Source organism: Genypterus blacodes, unplaced genomic scaffold (assembly GCF_046128005.1).
Source record: "Genypterus blacodes isolate CSIRO-AG114 ecotype Tasmania unplaced genomic scaffold, CSIRO-AGI_Gbla_v1 ptg000001l_1, whole genome shotgun sequence".
NCBI lineage: Eukaryota > Metazoa > Chordata > Actinopteri > Ophidiiformes > Ophidiidae > Genypterus > Genypterus blacodes.
The window spans coordinates 204,662-219,390 of record NW_027466815.1 but is presented as its reverse complement, the minus strand read 5'-3'; the positions used below and the strand labels follow the sequence as shown (position 1 = coordinate 219,390).

At 46.4% G+C, this 14,729-nt stretch overlaps 1 protein-coding gene across 1 annotated transcript; it reads right to left on the bottom strand.

Moving 5' to 3' along the window:
• Positions 1 to 2,178: 2,178 nt before the first annotated feature.
• Positions 2,179 to 11,835, bottom strand: LOC142994020 (NGFI-A-binding protein 1-like). The gene is made up of 8 exons (XM_076145075.1): positions 11,330 to 11,835; positions 8,383 to 9,176; positions 8,135 to 8,268; positions 7,983 to 8,034; positions 7,207 to 7,326; positions 6,210 to 6,414; positions 5,160 to 5,312; positions 2,179 to 5,001 (listed from the first exon to the last, which is right to left on the bottom strand). Exons 2-8 carry the CDS (start codon positions 9,172 to 9,174, stop codon positions 4,925 to 4,927), a joined length of 1,533 nt encoding a protein of 510 aa, XP_076001190.1. The 5' UTR covers positions 9,175 to 9,176; positions 11,330 to 11,835; the 3' UTR covers positions 2,179 to 4,924.
• Positions 11,836 to 14,729: the final 2,894 nt, after the last annotated feature.

The window sequence follows — 14,729 nt, the reverse complement described above, 5'->3', positions numbered from 1 at the left end:
AAACAAACTCAAGCAAACTAATTATTATTACAACTAAAAATGAGTCAAGTTGCCGAAGATTACAGCATTTTTTCATGGCACAAGTTTAGACAAAAGTTTCCATCTAGTCATGATTGAAATGTAAGTTATATGTGGACATGAATTCTCCATTTTTTTGATTTTGAAAATAAACGCAAGAGTCATTTTACTAACATTTTACTGGTTTTGTTTTCTGAACTCGCTGAACTGTGGCTTTGAGAAGGCTGGAGGCTTTATTTGGAACTTGGAGTTAACTTCATATAAAGTCCAAGGGATAAGAGAGAAGGTTTGTTTCAGCACAGTAAAGCACAAACTCTTTCTTCACTCATACTTTTGACTCTTTACTTACTGCTATAACATATTATTTTTGATTTATTCTCAGTCAGGAAGACACAATTAAATGTAAAAATCTGTGCAGTATCATAAACAAACCAGGGATGGTCTTAAATCAGTGCGTGGTCACATATTTGGGTATTGCTTACTGTAGTTTGTAGCATTGAAATTCAAATATAAAGATTTGTTTTTAATATCCAAGATGAAAAACTTCTCCCTAAAGACGATTTCTTTCTTTCTCTTCAGCAGGTCCATTAAGCCAATTTACAGTTGAAGTTAGTACATCTTTCATTTCATAAATCTGTTATTTGATCTTGTCTCCTGATACCTAATCACGCCTCTTTAGAGAACTATCATAAAATGTAAGTCTCAACAAAATAAGTCAAAAAGCCAAGAAAATAAGGAATCATTGTGAGAAAGCTGCTACTTTTGCAAACTATCTGGCTTTTAAAGTTTAGTTTGGAGTGGAGCAGCTGCATATAAAAGTAGAAAACAAAGGAAGGAGGGAAAGGAGGCAAACAAGGCGAATCCTAACCAAGCTGCAGGGAGGAGAGGCGATAATTCACCAACACCCACACCTTCTCAAAAGCAGCCAGCTTCCTGCTCCTTTCAAAACCAGGGTGATGGGTGCGCTCAGCAGATCCCTCCCACGCTGCTTAGCGGCTGGCTTCCGCCCACCGCCTGTGGAGCCGCCCACCTCCCGCCGTTGCCACAGCAACACATCATCATCGGTGACTTGCACTGGAGGAGGAGGACAGGGAGGGGAGGGGAGGGCTGCCACTGTGAACGGCAACTAGCGTGGGCGTTCATGAGCCGAGCCATTCTCCAGAGAAAATCTGTGTGTGTGTGTGTGTGTGTGTGTGTGTGCGTGCGTGTGTGTGAAAGGAGGGAGGGTGAGTGAGGGATGGAGGGAGTGGAGAGAGAGAGAGAGAGAGAGAGAGCGAGGGAGAGGATGATGAGAGGTATGTGAAAGGGACCTGCGTCAGAGTGAGTCATCAGCCAGTTTCACAATGTGTCGATGTGACGCTGATGCAAATGGCCTGAACGGGGATTCATCCGAGTGCAACAACAAGAAGAAAAGAAACAATGAAAAGGCGCTGACGACAGAGGAGCTTTTTTTCTTTAGAAGTAAGCTCCTGTCAGCCGCCTCGCCTCCCCACGCCGCCCCAGCCCAGGCCGCCTCTTTACCTGCGTGTGCCTGCTGGAAACCTGCCCAACCTCTCTGTGATGTTCTTTCCGGCTCCAACCAGCTGCTCTGCACACACACGCACACACACACACACACACACACACACACACACACACGTATGCATTCACACCACCGGCTGCTGGGCTTTTCGCTGCCTTGCTCAAAGGCACACCAGGCAGTTGACGCCTTTGCCAGCCGGCCAGATGAACATTTGATGGGCAGCTTCTGCTTTAATATTTCAACGACTTTATCAAGGAATATAAAGAGATTAGAAAGGAAAAAGGTCAATTGGCTCTAATGTAAAGAAGCATGCAGGCCTTCAAAACGTCTTAAAAGCATGAAAATGGCCGAGGGTTGACATGTTAGGCTTTGGGGAGGCACACTGGGGTTGATTTGGTTGTAATCCGCTCCAGTGAAGCGTCCTTAGGCAGGGTCAGCCCCGGGTATTCATCCATTATATTCAGGCCGGCATGAATCTAAGCAGCCACACTTGGTTGACTCCAGGTTTAACCTCTTAGGCTACCTGGCGGCTTTAGACAACATTCATCATCCAGCAGCTGTCAGTCACTTCAGTCATTCATGAGAACACACACACTGCTGCTGCTTTGACCACATTGACCAGAGAACGCACCTCACAATAGAGTTAAAAAAATAAAGTTTAATGTTTATGTGCTGTATAACAAATAAAATATATTAGTGTTTAAAAAAACAGGTGCATAACTAAGTGAAGCCTCGTCTATCTCTATCACTTTACAATAAACAGAGAGGGAAAACGCTGAGACGGCAGGTCAGACATGCGTGACGTTCTTTCTCTCACAGATGAAATGGCTTCCAGCTTGTGGGCCAATCAGGGCTTAGCCACTTTAGATAATTCTACTAGCCAGTTAAGACTAGTCGACCTGGTCTCCTGGAATTTGGTGATGTAAGCATGTGACAACGTCTTCAAAAATGCAAATACAGTGAGTGCTCTGTGCGTGAAGAAGACAACACAAACATTTCCTACCGCCGCCGGTGACAGACGACAGTTATTCACGACAAAAACGATGAGCTGTACAGAATGCAAACAGACTTATTACTGACATAAATATTGCATTTGGTCTGTCGTTATGCGGTGAGAGAGACGGAACTATGTGCAGCGAGCAAAAGGGGGGAGGGGGGGGAGGGGGGAAGGAGAGCCAGACCAAACTGTGTGGACATGATTATCATCTTGGAGCAAACGGACGTATTTACACAGCGCGGTGAACACGTAAAAACACAGCCAACACTTATCTCTTATGTATCTACCTCTAAACAGCAAAACACGTCTTTGAAATATGCACCGATGGCCATCACAGGTGGATTACACTGTTAAGAAGAAGAGCTAAGGCTAATCAACATCGTCATCATCATCATCATCATCATCATTGTGTTTTTTGATATACCAGACACTTTCACACACACACACATGTATGTTTTCTCAGTGACACTTAAAGTTTTCTTTTTTCTTTTTGCTCTACATACATAAACACTGTATTGACACCAAAATCTACAGCAAAGTTACACGTGACGAAGAGAAACCCTGGTTCAGAGATTAGGCTAGCACTATTTGTTATCATGGTACTTATTTACACACCCCAGGCTGCTGCTCCGCCACAAACAGCATACCTGCCAATCTAACGTTTACATTTCATTCTTTCTGTAAATGGTAAGCTCTGATGGTCATTTACATGTTGACCCTTGGGGCCCTCGGCTGAAGACTCACAGAAACACACTTTGTGCCTTCTCGTCTTCGTTCCTGAAACACACCGCTGTCTCCGTTTGCAGATATGCGTCTGTTTGGGTCTGACAGCAGTGTTTTTTTGCTTAATTACAAAGTGAAATGAACAGGTTAGCGCGGCCTCTGACTCGCCGAACCCCGGGGCCGTCCTGCCAAGACGAGTGACAGAGGTGCGCCTGCTGTTAAACCCAAAACAGCTCCTATACATCCTCCGTTTAGATTTACCTCCATAAATATACATAAGACAAGAGCGAGGAAGGGAGGATGAGTTCCACCTCGCCTGGTTTCCAAACAAACAAAAAAGAAAACCTAGGTGAGGGGCTGAATCCCAACTCCAGCTCCAAACAGTACTTTCAGATTTCTCCCAGAGAAATACACAGAACTCATCCAACAACTTCAACTTTTGGATTTCTCAAACTAAAATATTATCATCATGGATTCCTCTGCAAAACATTAGTTTTGAATTTTCCTAGTTTGTGTCGCGTTTTGTCACAATTTGCAGGATATTTACAGTTAAGTGAGGAATACCAAAGCTTATGTTAGATTTGGGAGACTGAGGATGTTGAGTGGGAGGAGCCAGAGGACCCCGAGGAGAACCGGTGCAAGATTTCTGATCGGATTTTATTACATGATTCTAAAATATAAATAATTGCTATAAAACAGTAATAAATAAATAAAAAAGGGGACTTTCGGGTTCTATGAATTAACAGAAGTTACTGCCCCACCTGGTGTAGGGGACAGTGGAGGGGACAGTAACATGTAAGAGCCTAGCAGAGTTTAAAGTGAGGAAAGAGCCGTACACACAGCTGAAAGTCTGTTCCACTATGGACAAGTCTGTTAGAAATGACAAAAACTACACAACTTTAGGTTCACAAATCACTTAAAGTGCACTTTTTGTGATGAAAAAGGGGGCAGTGCCTTTGTTTTTGATTGTGACGTTATGATACAAATACATTTGGATTTCAGGTTTTGTTTTCAGTCTCAGTTTCAGTCTCATAAATCAGGATCAGTCGGCATGGGAACGTTCCAGAATTTAAACAAGATATAGACAGGCGTCGTTAAGAGTTGCTTTTTCCCTTCAGGGCTTAAGTGGTTTTAAAGTAAAAAGTAAGATGAAAGGCAACAAGTCTGAAACTGTCACAACTTGGAGCAAACTCCTCTGGGCCAATTTGGTCTCATGCTCCACCTCAGTGCACTACAGTGTGTGTGAGTTAAGATTCAGCCCCGGCTACACAGCCTGCAACCCCGACTGTCCGAAGAAAGCCACAAAAACACAACCAGGCAGAGGTGCAGAGTACACACACACGTCCTCAACAGGTCGCTCTTAAATTACATGTACAGCTAACGTGTACAAGGAATCAACACACACAGACAAAGACCTGCAGAGCCACCAGGGGTTCAGCCCGTGTGCTCTCCAGGTGCTTTGGCAAATACCTTTGAAAATAAAAAATAAAAAAAATAAAGAAAAATAAATGCTATTCATGAGGCAACACTGGTTGTTAAGGCTCTACTGTGGCTGTGCTTGCTTAGTATCTATTGACGGAGAGTAACTGCATACTGTCAAGTGTGAGTAGAACAGATTGGGTGGGGGTGTGAGGGTTGGTGGGTAGCTCCGGAGGCGGGAGGCACTATGTGGAGTCTTCCGGCTCTGACTTGATGATCTTCTTCTCCGCGTTGCTGGACGACCGCTGCGACGTTCCGTTTTCTGAGGGCAAGGACGAGCAAAAGGGAAGTTAGCATCAGCGTAGAGCTTTATAACGCATCGAAGAATGGATTTGTTTTACGAAAGACAGAAGCGGGGGAGGAGGAAAAGTTTGATCCCAAGTGCCCTTGAGCAAGGAACTGACAGATAAGGGTTCTCACCTGTTGCTGGTGTTTTGGTCTCATCTGTGTTGCTGTTGTTGTTGTTGTTGTGGTTGTGATGGCGCTTCAGCTCGTTGGCTAGCTGCTTGCCCAATGGGAGCTCTCCTTCCTGCATACTCTGACTGACAACCCGCAGGTTGATTGGTCGTTCATCTGGACAAAAAATAATAAATCTCACTCTAACAATGCTCTTTTCTATCCGACCTCATGTCTATCCACCATTAGAGACTTTCTACTTTTCCTCTACTGCACTGTAACATAATGTCTGGGATTAAAAAGAGTGTTGAAGCAGAGAAGAAAGAGAGAGAAAGTGCGGGGAGGGAGAGAGGACAGAGAGAGAGAGAGAGAGAGAGGACGTGACGGATGACAGACAGGGAAAACAGCAAAGACAAAAAGAGAAAGAAAGAAATAGGTAGTGTGTAGGAGAGGGGGAGGACAGAGAGGAAGAGAGAGTGAGAGCAAAGAGAGAGAGAGAGGGAGAGGGAGAGAGAGAGACGCCCCCCTCCGGGCAACTGGCTGGAGGTAAACAGGCGTGGGTGTGATAATTACAGGTGCATTGTGGGAATTGTGGGAACAGCGATATAATGAGCTGTCGGGAGTGGGTGAGGGAGGAAGAGGAGGAAAATGAGATGAGGCCTGGAGGAGAAGTAAGCTCCTGAATAATGATGTTTCTTTTTTCCTCTCTCTCTCTCTCTCTCTCTCTCTCTCTCTCTCTCTCTCGCTCCATCTCATCTCCCTCCCTCTGTGTTTGACAATTAGGAGCTGGAAAATGGAGATGAAACGGCGAGTGACAGCTGGATGCCGAACATCAGCACTTTTAAGGTGTCGTTTCCATCAGGAGGAGAGGAAGAGCGCACGCACGCATCCTCTTCTCACTCTCTCTTCTTCCCGAACATCTATATCCCAATCAGACAAATTTGACTCCAATCCACTCAAGACAGAGATTTTAAATCAATGGTTTATCCACCAAACTCGCCGTGTTAAAGCCATAATCACAGGTCTCCCTTTCTCTATAGTTGCCATGTGCGATCGTTTCCCCGGTGACCGTACCTTGGTTGTCTCTGCTGGAGTCGGCCGCCGCTCCGTTGGTGCTCTGGGCATCGTTGAGGTACTTCAAGGCGGCGGGGGGGATCCTCCAGTCCAGGGCCTGCAGCCGCTCCTGCACAGCGGCGTCCTGCAGGATCTCCATCTGCCTGGCCAGCAGACGCTCCAGCTGCATCTGGAGGTCAGATACACAACCCAGGTGAGGATCAGGCTTCCATTTGACGATAGCAAGAATCAAATCCAGGTTGTTGTTGACATTTTCTAGTCTAAATTACAAATAAGTTCATGTAGAAACTAAATTGATTAAGCAAATGAAAGCAGGCATTAATTAGAATACAGTAGAAATGCGGCGTAACCGTGGGAGTGAAGCCAGATGTGATTACTGTGGTGTCAGCCTGCACGTTGCCGTCAGGTCTCATTATTATGGGATGTGCTTGTGTGAATTCCGTGGTTCAGAATTGAGCCGGCGGTCTGAACGCAGCCATGAAATCCCACCGCGTCTCAATCCCATTTGGAAAATCACATCATCACAACTCAAGTGTAACACACACACACACACACACATGGAGCAGACGTATGTTAGCGCATGTACGCATCAAGTCACATGTGCTGAGACACACACACACACACACACACACACACACACGTGTGTGCGTGCGTCTGGGTAATGAGTTATCATAAAGCTCTCCTCCTACACGTCGCCTCTAATGAGGAATGAGCCGCGGCTGCAACGTGGAAACCAATAAAGCTCATCATACTGGGATCAAACTGGATCCCAGCGCAAACATCTGCTGACATGAAACCAAGCCGCAGATCTATCTGCAACATGGAGAGATGCCTTTGTGTCACCAGCCGACACACACGCTACACATGTTTGGTCACGGAAAGAAGAAAGACGAGGCGGTGCGACATGAAGTCAACACGATCCCTGATCCTCTCTGAGTCTCATCCTATTAGTATTCTGCTTTTTAGTCGCCTTCTGCTCTCCGTCCTGTTTGTTTACCTGGAGGTTTCGTCCCACCGTCTCCTCTCCTTTGGACTTGGCACAGGCCAGCTGCTCCCTCAGCATCTCCTGCCTCATATGGATGGCCTGCAACGCTTCCTGGATGTCAAAGAAGTTCTCCTGGAGGCGACGAGAAGAGATCTTTAAAGAGTTGGAATAATACATCATTCCCTGTTTATTATTCTTATTATTGTTGCTATGAATGAGTCATAATCATGGAGTGAATATTAAAGAGGGACAAGATCAAGAACAAGAAGGAGGAGGTGAAGATTTTGTGTTTTCTTTGAAATGGAGAAGACAAAAGCCGAATTTCTGAGGCACACAAGCCATTTTGTGCGGAATTCCCCTTTAAGCGTTCCGAGTATTTACTTAATTTTTTTTCCTCATTTTTCAGAGCAGGTGTGTGTTCATCTGGCTGAGATCTCTGCTGACTGTTTTGTATCCACACGTGTTTTCCATCATTGGCGTACGAAGTCAGAGGAGCCATTCAGAGCTGTCTGTGTGTGTGTGTGTGTGTGTGTGTGTGTGTGTCTGGAGATTAACACTGAGAGAGTCTTTGTACTCGTCTCAAGGATGTTACTGCAGTTTCTCTGGGCCTATTAGGTTTTTTTTTTAAGACTTGATAAACCCACACGTAGGAAACATTACTGTCAATCACCACGGCGACGGGACTTTGATTACAAGTATGTGGCGTAAAATACGTGTCTAAGCACTTCAGCTTGTTTATGATGAATGAATGATGACTTTGAGACGTGACCTCATGTTGTCGTCCTCACCTCTGTCTTAATCCTTTTCGGGGACGGCTCGTCTCTGTCGCCGCAACGAGACCTGCAGGGGAGGAGCCACAAGTTCACATCAACACTTTCATTCAAACTGAGAGGAAACAGACACATCTTCATCTTGAGCTTGATGCTGAGTGATGTCATACTTGCTGGTGCGGTATGTGTACTTGTAGGTGACCTCTCTGGAAATCTGCCGGGCGAGTCCGAACAGTTCGTCCCGGCGGGTCAGCAGAGCCATGTCCCTCATGCACAGCTGGGCCGCCGCCTCGTTCACCGTCAGCTACACAAAGGACAACACAAGCATTCAGTCAACTCCAGTGAACCTTCAAGCGTCCACGTTGTGCTGATACACTTTGGTTTATTCACTCAATTTTATTTTGAAATGGCGCAGAACCTCGTGAAGCGTCAGGTGTTTGCCGTCTCTCCTCTTGGAGTCGAAGCGCCCGTAGATGGCGCTGTATTTCCGAATCTCCTCCTCCCTGCGCGGGTCTTCTTCGCTCATCTCGAAGATGTGTCCGATCATCTTGGCCAGCTTCTTGTTGGTCTTCAGCTGCTCTTTGACCTCGCCGAGGTCGGCCTTGGGGAGGCCCGGTGCCATCCTGTCCACGCACTCCAGCACAGACTGGACCGCCGCGGCGTCCAGCGCCTCCAGCCCGTCCCTGGGCGAGGACGGCGAGCCGAGGTCGGAGGGCGACAGGCTGTGCTCGCTGTCGTTGCTGTGGCCCGACCAGAAACGAGCCTCGCTGCCGCCTTGCAGAGGCGAGCTGGCCGACACTTTGTCCCGCGCCACGTCCAACTTCCCGGGTTCCGAGCAGGACCCGGCGATGGCTTTGGGCATCTTGACGCTGGCAGAGCCGGCGCGTTCCAGCAACGTCGGCGAGCCCTCAGGCAGCTTGTAGACGGGGATGCTGCAGACGGGCAGAGAGGTGAGCGGCTGGTTGAAGATGGCCGGGTTGGTCACCCAGTCGCGTAGCGCCTTCTGCAGGCGACGCACGTGCAGCGGCTTGCTCGCCATGCCAACCAGAGCCATGATCTCCAGGAACTCCTCCTCCCCGGCCTCGCACAGCTGCTGCACGTCATCGCCGCCCTGCTGGATGAAGGCCTCGTAGTAGTAGAGGAGGTTCGCCCGCTGCAGGATCCTGTAGAGCTGCAGCTCACCCAGGGTCCTCGGCAACACCGCCGCCATACCTGGAAGACCACCAACAGCTGATTTACTCCGCTACACTTATCTTTCTCTTTAGCTTCTCCACTCTCAGGGGGAATCATTACATCTTAAAATACCAATGATGACCTCATGCAATACAGTGTAACACTAATAATAGCATCTGGACCTCTTTGTTAGCATTTGTAAGCGCCGCCATGACACAAACATAGGGGAAGTGCGTGGCGTTGTGTTTAGAATCGCCCGTCTGTTCCCTGGCCTCTGCCTTCGCTCTGTAGGTGTATCAGTATGTACTGCTGCTACTTTAGCTGTCACTGTGTCACAAGACGAATTCCTCCAAACTCGTGAACAAACTCATTAAGTCAATGCCTTAGCAGACCAAAAAAAAAAAAAGTTTCTCGTGTCACTTGCCGCCTTAAATTGACAAAGAGATAAAGACCTGAAGGAGGCGGGTTTCTGACTCCTTTCCTATGTTGCATGTGAGGCCCTGCGGAGGCCCTGCGAACAGAGGAGTGGCAGTCAGCAGGCCCGGGTTGCTGGGAGGACCACATGCCTCTCTCCACCCCTGCAGGATGTGTAGGTGGTGGGATCGCCTCGCCCAGAATAGGCCCGGAGAACCTCGGCTGAGCCGGGGAGGGGGGTGGGGGAGGGGAGGGGGGGTGGCGGCGGCGGTGGTGAACGCAGGGATGGGGAAGGAGCTACATGTGGAAGGTCTGTAAGAAGTCCAGCTATTTCTACAGATCCCTATGGCTCCAAACCACAATCCAGCCAAATATCAAGAAAAGTCTTTAGTTGAAGGAAGAAAAACTAGAAAGGAAACTGATGTAGGAGACGAGTAAGGAGACGAGTTACCGCCACCCAAGAATAGAGTCACACCTGGTGAAATAATGCACACATCAGCCCTCACACACTGTAACACTGAGCTGCAGTTACCAAACATCCAGACTGATCTTTACATCTTCAACCCCATTTTATTTGCATTAATTGACTTCCTCTTTCCTCCGGCCACCATCTTAGGACGTAAACTACTTTCAACCGCAAAGACAAACCATCCTGGTGGCTGCAGAAGCTTTTAAAATGCAAAAAAAGAAAGTCTGCTGCGTTCACTGTCACAAACATTTCACTCTCAAAGGCAAACAGTTGTAATTATACTTGATGTTAAAGTGTTACTTCACTGTCGTCTGTTTAAATATCAAACAGCCTGCCATCGTATTCCCATTTTATCACATCAGATGTGAGGGTGTGTGTGTGTGTGTCTGTTTGGGTGTAATCAACAATTGTGTGTGAATGGCAGCCTCTAATAGTCCAAAAAGCAAGTTTAACGAGTTCGTCATTTGCAAAGAAGCAAAGCATGCACTGGCACAAAGGTACACTCACGCAAGCACTCACGCAAGCACGCACACACACACACAGACACACACACACACACACACACACACTGCTGTCTGTTTGCCAGGTGACCTGACATGCAACAGGCCAGGGTTTCCTCCCCTCCAGCAAAAATGAGGAATATTTTGGATCAGAGCTCTGACCTGGTTGGAATAATTCCTACATCCCTTAAATACAACACCAAACCCTCATGTGTGTATTGGGGTTTCCTTGATCCTTACTTCTTTAGTACAATATAGTACGATTATTGGCTGAAAATTAATACATAATAACAAAGAAATTGCACAAAAATTGCACAAAAGCAGTTGTAGCACAAACGGTAATAATAAAAATGATAATAATAATCTGTGTCGCTGTGTTTAGATTATAAATCGGCGTTATTAATGTAATATTTGCCCTTTATCAAATACATGATGCATACAAAGGGACTCAGGCTCATCTATGCTGTATTATATTTGCATTTCCTATACTATTCAAGCAGATATTAATAGAATGTCTATGATGCTCAGTAATGTCATTACCCGCGACGCTTTGTGCTATTTTTATCTGTGAATGTATGACGTTGATTTTGCTGAAAACCCTGAAGTATCCTTAATATTCGCGCTTGTCGTTTCTCACGGGGACATGTGGTTCTGTACCATGCGTCTGGATTTGCGTTATATTCGTGGAACAACGTAGAGTTTTGTAATATTTGTACGCTATCCTTTACGAAATCTCCCTTTCAAAATAAAAGCAGCAGGGGCTCCGGATGGATGAGACCCCTGCGTGTGTGTTGTGTCTGAGCTCCTACCTGGTGAGTCTTTGGCCCCCTTTGGTCCGCCCTGGTCCGGTTCTTCTCCTCCTTCTGCTTCCTTCTCTTCACTTTGACCCGCACACAGCCTGTCTGTGCAGACTCTCGGCCCCTGGCAGAGCACAAGTCTGGATCCCCGTAATCGGGAATCAGAATGAAGGGGAAATCTAAGAATAAAAACTATATTTCCAGTGCCAAAAGACAAAAATAAAAAACTCAAAAGTGCGCTTGTTCGCCTTTGCTTGCACGACCGAGCGACACTCCTCTCTTTTTCTTTTGCTTTCTCCCTCTCTCTCTCTCTTTCAGGAAACTTTTTCTTTCTTCAGAAAACCCGCACAAATGAATGAACGCCGCTGACCTTCGAGCGTCTTTAGGTGCGTTTGCTCCCCCGGTGCGTGTGTTGCGTGTGTGTGTGTGTGCGTGTGTGTGTGAATATTATGAATATGTGTGCGTGAGTGTGTGTGAGCGTTTGAGTTGTCTCCCAGCGTCTCCACTCCCATGCACTCTTGGCGACCGTCAAGTCACACAATACACACTATGACGCTTCCTGTTAGGATGACAAAATAAAAGCCTACTACAATGCAGACTAATATTACCTTTTTGTCCCTAAGCAAATTAAGAAAGAACATTTTGTTTTAAAACATATTCATTATCATTTGATACGGGCATTATTGTCCCTGATGATTCAAAACACTCTGTAGTCAATTATAGCCAATGCATGGAACATAACCTTTATACAAAGAAGTGATCAGAGTTCAGATTGGAGATCACAAACATGTCAGATAACTTGGAATAGTAATTTTATTTTTATTTTTTTTAAAGGCTAATCCAATGATATACTGGCAGCATTTTAACCCAGTGCGTTTTAACTGATCTTACTTAATGTCTTCATTAAAGGGCTCACTAACTCATTTGAAGAAATAATTTGATATACTTTTATTTTTGCTTCCTTCCTTTGTCACGTACGAATTACGCGCATTTGACGTGGCAGCGTCTTAAAGTGGGATATTCCGCGGTTACCACAGTCGCTCTCTCTCTCTCGCTCTCTCTCTCTCTCTCTCGCCCACGCTGCTCCCTGCGTGACGCAAATCCGCGCGTGGGCGGACACACGGGCGTGGGAGGCTTTCTGCACGGAATACCAAACACAGGCAGGTTCAACACCCACAGAGAGAGAGAGTGAGAGAGAGAGAGCGAGAGAGAGAGAGAGAGAGAGAGAAGAGGGATAGCTGAGAGAGCTCAATCACACACCACACACACACACACACACACACAGACACACACACACACACACACACACACACACACACACACAGAGGGAGAGATACCCTGATGCCATATATCTACGATGAGCAAATATCAGCCTGTATTATTGATAAATGAGGCTGTATCTCCTCTTCCTCATTGGTCAGAACTTTAGGAGCGATCCAAAGCAGAACTGAACCGGCTGATCACTTAAGTCTAACACTATGAAACCAGATCTGAAAGTCCTTGAACGTGACGAAGATGCAAACATTCACCACTGTGACCTTTCAGAGCTACTCAGCATAAATACACTCAATGTGCTTATGTTTACTTTGCATACTTTAAATCTAAGTTTGTGACTTGTAAATGGGGGCAGGAAGAAAGAGGGGCTGATTGGAAATGTAGTCCATAATACTGACAGGGTAACGGACCTCAGTCACGATGCCACTATAGGATATTGATCTGATATTGGTAGATCTCTACTGTCACCATCCAGTCCAATGTATAGGACAGGAAATTCAGAACCTCAGCTCCTGTCCCGTCTACGTCCCAGTGGAGCTGTGAGCTAAGGGTGTGTGACAGCAAACACACTTCTGCGTGAAAGTCACACTTCATGTTTGGATGTAGAATGAAAGACGAAGAAGAAGAAGAAGAGAGTTTGTAAAGTGATTTAACATTTCTCTCCCGACAGACTGCTGAGCCCCGAGCCCAACCAAATCTCCACACACACACACACACACACACACACACACACACACACACACACACACACACACACACACACACACACAAGCGCTTTGTAGCCTCTGACTGATTCCCCATCAATGAGCTATTCTGGGGAATCAGGCCACCAGTCTAACCCCTCTGGGGAAGGAGCCACAACTGCGGCAAAGTGTAAAAAAAATAACAGACAAAAGAAATACAATTCACGCTGCAGCTGCGCTTTATGTGCCTTCAAAAGCCCCAAATGATGAGAAAACTAGTATTTGTAGAGTGTGTGTGTGTGTGTGTGTGTGTTTGTGTGCCTGTGTGTGTGTGTGTGGGCGGGTGGGTGGATGGGGTGGGGCTGCTTGCTTTTCTGATCCTCTAATTAATTTCTGAAGGAAACTAAACAAATATCAAAGCAAAACTGCAGATTAGCAGAAAATATGAAATCCTACTGGAGTACAATGATGACAGAAAAAGGAGATAGCAGCAGAAATATACGTGCTTTTGTTTCACAGGGTAAAGTATGGTTGTATATGTAAATGTATAAAGTTACTACACGTGTTATGTAACAGCTAACAGACTTTCAATGGAGTTTCTGCCCTTTAAAGTGGAAACTATCACTTCAGGCTCACTGCATATTACCACAGACACACAATAAATCACCACTTTATACCTTTGCTCTCCAGCTCACTCTCTGTGTGTGTGTGTGCGTGTGTGCGTGAGAGAGAGTGTGTGAGTGTGTGTGTGGGCGTTCAGCAGTTCCCCCCCCCCAATAAACCTTAATGATGTGTTTTCCAAATGTGCAGGTAGGCAGGTAGGATCCCCAATCCAGTCCGCCCACACTCGGCCTCTAAATCCACGTCTGGGCCCAGCGTGTGTGTGTGTGTGTGTGTGTGTGTGTGTGATTATGCATATGACCTTCTACAGTGTTTCCCATGGATCAGTGTCTCAGCAGAAGGGGATAAAATCAAATTGGGAGAGCAGGAAATCAGAGGCTTCATATCTCTGGCTTGGCCTCCCGACTCCCTCCTTTGTCCTCCTCACCCTCACCTCACCCACCCACACACACACGCACACACACACACACACACGTACACACACTGCACCCAGTATCAAACAACAAGAAGCAAACAAGAGGAGCAAGAAGGAGAAGAGAGCGCCAGCAGGAAATGGGATGTCCACCCACACTGAGGTAGGTCGACACCCAGCCTGCCTGTTCCCACAAGTCCCACTTTAACATTTGCTGCTCTGCTTCAAGCCTGACACCGCTCAGTCCCTCCACTAAAGTCACCCTAAAGGACTTCAAAGCTCCATTATTACCAGCAACGACTTAAGAATAGAAGAAGAATGTAATGTAATGTAAAAGAATAAGACCACATACCTCCACCAAGGCCAAACTTTCCTCTCTAACTCGCCGTGACAATCTAAAACCTGCATTTCTGCGCACACG

What these genes read in the sequence shown, in the direction of transcription:
- LOC142994020 (XM_076145075.1), bottom strand. Translation starts at nt 9,174, where the DNA reads ATGGCGGCGGTGTTGCCGAGGACCCTGGGTGAGCTGCAGCTCTACAGG. An exon ending in CGGTGGGACGAAACCTCCAG is followed by an intron (nt 6,415 to 7,206) that starts GTAAACAAACAG and finishes GTCAAATGGAAG; the next exon opens with CCTGATCCTCACCTGGGTTG. An exon ending in CTCCAGCAGAGACAACCAAG is followed by an intron (nt 5,313 to 6,209) that starts GTACGGTCACCG and finishes TTTTTTGTCCAG; the next exon opens with ATGAACGACCAATCAACCTG.